Genomic DNA, 7212 nt, shown 5'->3' with positions numbered 1-7212 from the left:
TATTCAACTTTATCAACCACAAAGGCTTTACAGTACCAACACAGGTGAGCTGTATTATTCTGTGTTTTGTGTACTTGTACATTATGCAGAATTTACAGAAGCCAATGGAGAGAAGCCATATGGCTGTCACAATACGCAGTTTTCATTACACAATTGTCACATCTAAAAAGAATTACAAATTAATGTTGCAAAATATCACTATATATATATATATATATATATATATTCATTTTATGGCCACTACCGGTATATTGTAATGATGGTACAGACTGACACATGAGGAGCAGTCAAGAGATCCACATCATGATGATTGTGAATTCTTTTATCATGTCACACCTGGAAGACATGTCAACCAGGTGTGACAAAACTTCACACACCTACTGTGACTAAAGACAGTGATGATGATGATGATGATGGCTCATGTTGCATCACTGTCTGAAGCAACAGATTGTGGGTGTGAAAATCTGACTTGTGGTATTGCAACTGCATACTGTTATTCTGATTAATGCTGCCTTAGATTACTTCACCTATGGTGTTGAAACAAAAATCTATTTCACACCAAAGAGTCGCACCTACACACACAAGCTCATGTTTTTTTAACTTTTTATTAATAATTTATTTAATGTCTGTGTAGCTGCAACAATTGCAGAAAAAAAAACTCAATTTATGTGTACCCTCTGGGGAATTGTTGGTAGAAATAAGAAGCTATATACATTTTAAAGTTATTCTATTAGACTCATTCATGTCTGATAGAAAATATCTGGTTTTATTTTCCTGGTTCTCTTAAATCTCAAAGTTATTGAATTCCATTTGCATCCACCAGATTTACCAACTTAGGGTAAGGTTGTGAAGGACAAAGACGTGCTCTGAGCAGTCCTGTGGTTTAGGCCAGTGGAAAAGAGGGAGGTGACAGGGTGAGGAGGAGTGGCCAGAGGGGCGGACCTGAGGGCCCACAAGGTTTATAAAGTTTAAACAGCTTCCCCTCTCCTCCTGCCTTGTGTCTGTGAGCTCCAATTTCTGCCTAGCCAGCCTGTGCCTCTCTCTCCTACTCACAGTCTCTCTCACTGAGTCTCAGCAACAATGCAAACCTCCAGGCAAACTGCATACTCAGTGCGCTCCTCTACTAGTAGCAGAGGTCCTGCTGTGTCAGTCACTCGTACCTCTGCTCCAGTCTACAGGGCCTCCTCTGTTCATGGAGGGTCTGGTGGGCACCGCATCAGCATCTCCTCTACCGCCCGCAGCGGGCTTGGAACCAGCATGGGAATGGGCTCCGGAGCGGGGGGCTTCTCCAGCAGTGTCCAGGTGAGCGGAAACAGTGCAGACATCATGGGCAATGAGAAGTTTGCCATGCAGAACCTGAACGACCGCCTGGCCAACTACCTGGAGACAGTGAGGAACCTGGAGCAGGCCAACCACAAGCTGGAGATTAAGATCAAGGAGGCCCTGGAGAAGAGCGGACCTGACTTCAGAGACTACAGCAAGTACCAGGTCATCCTGGATGACCTGAGGAAGAAGGTGAGGAGTGGGGGTGGAAATGGAGGAGGAGAAGGAGGAACGAGGCCAGACAAGGGAATGTGCATGTGTAGATTTATTAAGTGTTGAGGCAGTTGAGCAAAACCATGTGAGAGGGGCGATTGATGGTGGGGGTCAACTGAAAGATGAAAGCCAGAATAAGAAGTTGTAGAAAGATGTTTTGAGTAGATGTGATGTAAGCGTAAAACAGAGTATAGGCTCCATACACAGACACTTAAAGGTATTCTACACTAACACCGTGTTCAAGGTGGTTAGGGTCTGCTGGTGCTTGGCACAGTGCCCACTGCTAGTCCTGAGGCCAGGGGGGCGAGGGCTGGGCCGGAAACAGTATGGAGGAGGAATGTCAGTGCATCAGGGGGGTCAGAGAGACAGGAAACAAAAGACAAACAAAAATAATGAGAATCCAGGGACACTACAGACCATAAAGGGTCAACTCACAGGCCCATACATAATGAGCTTAACTACTCTTTTCCTATTTGTTGAACAATGGGACCAACAAACACTAGAGGAAAGGGGAAAGAAGAGAAACTTTCTGTCTACACGGTTATTTTCAAAGAAGGACAAGTGAATGAAGGCACAAGATCGAACATTTAGTGAAAGAGAAATGTATTCTCCATTCAAAACCTCATTTTTCCTTCAGGAAAAAAAAGAGTTGAGAATATTTTCCGAATGGAGCATTCCTACTTGGAACAACTCTCAAATACTATGTATCTAGTGTAAAGGGTAAAAAGTTAAACCGTGTTATTTGAGCATGTTCTCACAGTGGGAAAATGTGACATGCATTTTTCTAATCTTTTTCCTTGTAGGAACAGAACAGATAAAACATCAAGGTCAGCAAAGATTTCTTTGAAAGAAGGACGTGACTGAAACAGGGAGCAAAAGAAAAAGAAAAGGAAGTTTAGCATCTTTTTTCCCCAACTCTTATCATTACATAAGAGCAAATATGCTTTGAAAATAGGTTGTGTTTATTCTGCTAACAGCAGAGAAGCTCAGTTTATCCAAACAGCCCAGGGTTACAAAACAATCCCTCATTTCTCTCCTGATGCAGAAAAACACTCAAAGGAGCAACCTCAACCACCATCTGAGAAAACAGTTCAATCCAGCAGTGCACGTCAAGTCAACTATCCATGCAAACTCACACATCCAATCACATGACCAAGCTTGCGCACGCACACACAACCAGTCTTGCTACCTTCCACCTCATGCAAATAACCCGCTGACAGGATAGATCCTGTTCCTCAGCAGCAGGACAGCTGCTGCCTGGCAGCCAATGATTGGCTCGTGGACTTTGTCACCTGGATGCCTCCCCTGCCATCCATCCATCGCTAAGCCTTATCTACTGTACTGTGACTGCCAAAGCAAATAATGAAACCATCTGTCCTTTTTTACATACAGAAAGTGATACCTAGTCTCTGACAATAACCACGTTGCCCCCGCAAATATAAGTTATAACATATGTTATATATCCCAAATATAACAAAATAACTGCTACTAAAGCTCAAACTCTTAGCTTTGTAAATGCATTTCCTAAATTCATCATCATATCCCTACAATACAGCAAGTGTCTAAGTGGTCTTCGTGACATGAACAAACAAAATCCTGACTCTTTTTATCTCTCTGCTTTTTGCTCTAAATGTAAATGTTTACTCATCTCTTTTGTAAACCTGTTCTAGGTGTTTGATGCCACCACTGATAATGCCCGCCTGGTCCTTAACATCGACAACGCTCGCCTGGCAGCTGATGACTTCAGAGTGAAGTAAGACCCGCCTGTTTTACCGTTGAGACAGTCAAGTCTTATAAGCCAGACAGCTGTGGGAACACCCTGTTTTACTGCTGAAAGAGCTGCAGGATGAATACATAGTGTCATAATCTATAGAGATTTGTCTTGCGGTCTTAAATCATCACCTTTGCATCATATACTGGTGGAGCTGTTGCAGTTGAGTCATAAGCCAAATGTTTCAGCAAACACAGCTGCGCACCGAATAATGACCATATACATTTGAACATAAAGAAAAGATGTCTGCCTGCAAAGTTACACCCATTTAGTTCAATCTATGAATGGTCAGATGCTGAATAAGGGGTTAATTCTTACTATCATGTGCTGTTTAGGTACGAGTCTGAACTGGCCATCCGCCAGTCAGTCGAGGCCGACATCGCTGGTCTGAGGAAAGTCATCGACGACACCAACATGAGCCGCATGAACCTTGAGAGCGAAATCGAAGCCCTGAAAGAGGAGCTCATCCACCTCAAGAAGAACCATGAAAATGTGAGTTTTTAAGCTCTATAAACTTTAATAATCAAAGACTATGTTGCCCCCTCAACAATCAGCACACCAAACCCCGGTGTACAGTGATGTTACAATAACCCACCTCAACCCCACCGCTTTCAAAATTCTCATAAAAACAACCAGAGACTTCCAATGTCAGCAACAAATTGTGACCTTAGACCGTATCACTTCATCATAATGAGCCAATGTAGAAAACAGGCTCTTTAACATCCACTTCCCATGGTCATGCTCTTGTTACCTTACTCTTGCTGACATTTTTAGCAGGGCTTTGAACAAAGCCTAAAAAAATATAACAGTACAACCTCTCTGCATGTTGTTTAAGCAAACATCCACACCTTCAGAAGATCAATATTTGCTTGCTAGCTCATCCCTTTTATCATAAGTGTGTACACTTAAGTTATGCATGCACGTCAAACACCGCGCCACGACTGCAGCTGAGAGATCCAGTGGGTGGGCTGCAGGGCGTTCCTGAAAACAGGCTTTTAGAGGATGGAAAAGAGGGAGGTTTGCTGAGAAATCTGAAATATCCGCCTGCGACTTCTGTGGGAAGCCTCATCGTAAAAGTGGTTCCCATCCTTATTTGGCAACAAGTACCAAAGAATTTGTGAGCATAAGCCAAAACACAAACGTTTGTTTACTGAGTGAAATATTAAATTAAGTGTTAAGGGGCCCAGCTTTAGATGCCTCCTCTGTATATTTACCTGACCATAGTGTGTGATTATGTTTGGAAGAGGCCAGGAGCTACAGCTAGGTCACAGTGCTTAGAGGAAGAATGAAAACAGCTGGGGAAAAAACGATGTATTGAAATTACTGGGAACGTTTTCTAACCTTTGTAACCTAACCTTCAGAAAAGTGAAACAAAAACTCAACATTACTAATATGTTTTTTCAGGAAGTCATGGAGCTCCGTAACCAGATTGCCCAGTCCGGAGTCCATGTTGATGTTGACGCTCCCAAGGGCCAGGACCTGGCTCAGATTATGGCAGAAATTAGGGCCAAGTATGAGAAAATGGCACAGAAGAACCAGGAAGAACTAAAAGCATGGCATGAATCACAGGTAAACTGTCAATGAGAAACTAGCAACACACAGGACAGTCTTTGTTCATTAAAGTCAATTAATGAAGACTAAAAGTGATTTTCTTTGAATGTATTATTGCAGATCACAGAAGTGCAGACCCAAGTGACCCAGAGCACAGAGGCCCTGAAGGGAGCCAGGACGGAGGTGAACGACCTGCGCAGACAGATACAAACACTGGAGATCGAACTGGAGTCACAGAAGAGCCTGGTGAGAAGCACTCAGTCAGCACATACTTCATTAACTCAACACACACTCATCATAACTCCCCGCTAAGCCCAACACAGCACTCTCACTTCGAGTCATTCCCTTTTTTACTTTGTTGACACAAGCTTTACACTCTGGTGACCCGTCGCTATGGAGCTGTCATCGGCCAGCTGGGTTTGCTGTAAAAATTTAACCTGTTCCATTCTTTCACAGAAAGCCTCTCTGGAGGGCACGCTGAGAGACACAGAGCTACGCTACAACATGGAGATCGAGTCTCTCAACTCCATCATTCTGGGCCTGGAGGCAGAGCTCACACAGCTGCGTAACAACATCCAGCTGCAGACGCAGGAGTACGAGGCCCTGCTCAACACAAAGATGAAGCTGGAGGCCGAGATCGCAACATACAGACGCCTCCTGGACGGAGAAGACTTCACGTGCGTAGGATGAATCAAAAATATGAATATTCAAAGTTTATCATTTACAAATCTAATTTGATCTTAATGTTTTCATTCAGGCTTCAGGACGCTCTACAGGAGCAGAGAACAGTAAAGACCAAAGTGATGACCGTCACACAGACCCTGGTGGACGGAAAGGTGGTGTCCTCCAGCACAGAGACCAAAAACCTGTGAGGAACCAACTGGCACTTCCATCTATCACTGTCACTGTCATCATAACACTAACATATGATTTCCTAGTCATTCAGCACTAACCGTTAATCCATGGCTGTCTGCTATTAGTTTGACTTCCTGGGTATACAGCTCTTTACAGGCTGATAAAAAACTGGACCAGAAGAAAACTAAATCATCTTTATTTATTTCATCATGAGTTATTTATGTGTTTGTGTGTTGACCTGCAGATATTTACAAACGATTTGAGAATTGGAGACACTTTTCAGATTAATTGAGGACATTGAACATTAAGAGTCAAACTTAAAAAAAAAAGTTTTATATTTCATCATCTTTGGTTTTCTTTCTGTCCAGTTGAGTCTGCCTACTGCGCTGTGAGGATCAGACATTTTAATAAATCATTTGAGAAATGTTTTTTTTTGTGATGTGTCTTGTTTTTATACCAGATTATATTATTATAAAATGATGAAAACAAAAACAGAAGTTTGATAACTGCTTTCTTTCCCAGTAAGAACATCTGAGCTCCGGGCGGATCCAGACTCTGCAGATCCTGGCTAGAAAAATCTGGTTTGTTTAGTTCACTTAAAACTGTCAGTTGTGTATTTACAATTTATTCTAATTTAGTGCTCATTAAAACCAATACATTACATAAAGCGGTTATTACTGTGTGCTTTATTGAAGCTACTTTGCGAACTTCCCCTGCTGTGCTACTATAGAGGATTATCTTATCTTAAAAGCCACTAACTGGAGCCCAACCAACATGTATGATGTGTTTTAACAATGTTAACACATCAGTCATAACACTATGCATACACTCTCTGGTCTGCAGCTACGCAGCCCCATAGGAAACATACTGTGACGCCCCTCTATCAAAACCAGCATGAGCATTTTTAGCAGTTTGAGCTACAAAAGCCTGACTGCTGGCCTTTCACCTTTACTCCCCATGTACTGTGTGGCATTTCTGATAGGCTTTATATATTTCTCAAATTAATTGTCTGGATCGTGTTTCTCTGGCACCAAAAGCATGGAACAGGATACAGCTGATGTAATTCTGTATTTTACTTATTGTCAACAAATTCTAGGAAAAGACCAAACCCAGTTTGTCACTCAAAACTCCCTGACTCCCCAAACCAGTCTGTGGCACTTCAAGTTAACCACACTAATGAAGGTTCACTCACAATTTGTAATTGAAGTAATAATAAAATAATGAAATAATAATGAAAATGAAGGACTGCATAGTCCTATGTCGTGATAAAGTGAAGAAAAATGACACTAAACTTTTCCAGCCTTATCTTTTACACTGCTGTTCATATCAGGTTACCATAGTTACAGTTCAAAGTGTAAGCACACCTTTCTACCTTTAACAGATTGGTTAGTAGTGGGTGTTGGGGGGACAAAGTCTAAGCAGAATAAAGGTAAAAATATAGATAGGAGAGGAGTGGCAGGAAGAAATATTGCCTTTCAGTGTCATATATAAGACCCCAG

General features: G+C 42.2%; 1 protein-coding gene across 1 annotated transcript; it reads left to right on the top strand.

Moving 5' to 3' along the window:
* Positions 1–993: 993 nt before the first annotated feature.
* krt18a.1 (keratin 18a, tandem duplicate 1) lies at positions 994–6380 on the top strand. Its single transcript, XM_028409269.1, has 8 exons — positions 994–1515; positions 3207–3289; positions 3643–3799; positions 4712–4876; positions 4979–5104; positions 5315–5535; positions 5616–5726; positions 6236–6380. Exons 1-8 carry the CDS (start codon positions 1081–1083, stop codon positions 6246–6248), a joined length of 1311 nt encoding a protein of 436 aa, XP_028265070.1. The 5' UTR covers positions 994–1080; the 3' UTR covers positions 6249–6380.
* Positions 6381–7212: the final 832 nt, after the last annotated feature.

The sequence above is a fragment of the Parambassis ranga genome, chromosome 7, assembly GCF_900634625.1.
Source record: "Parambassis ranga chromosome 7, fParRan2.1, whole genome shotgun sequence".
In the NCBI taxonomy this organism is placed as follows: Eukaryota; Metazoa; Chordata; class Actinopteri; family Ambassidae; genus Parambassis; species Parambassis ranga.
Note: the sequence above shows the minus strand (reverse complement) of the source record. Positions and strands in the feature narration are given on the sequence as shown.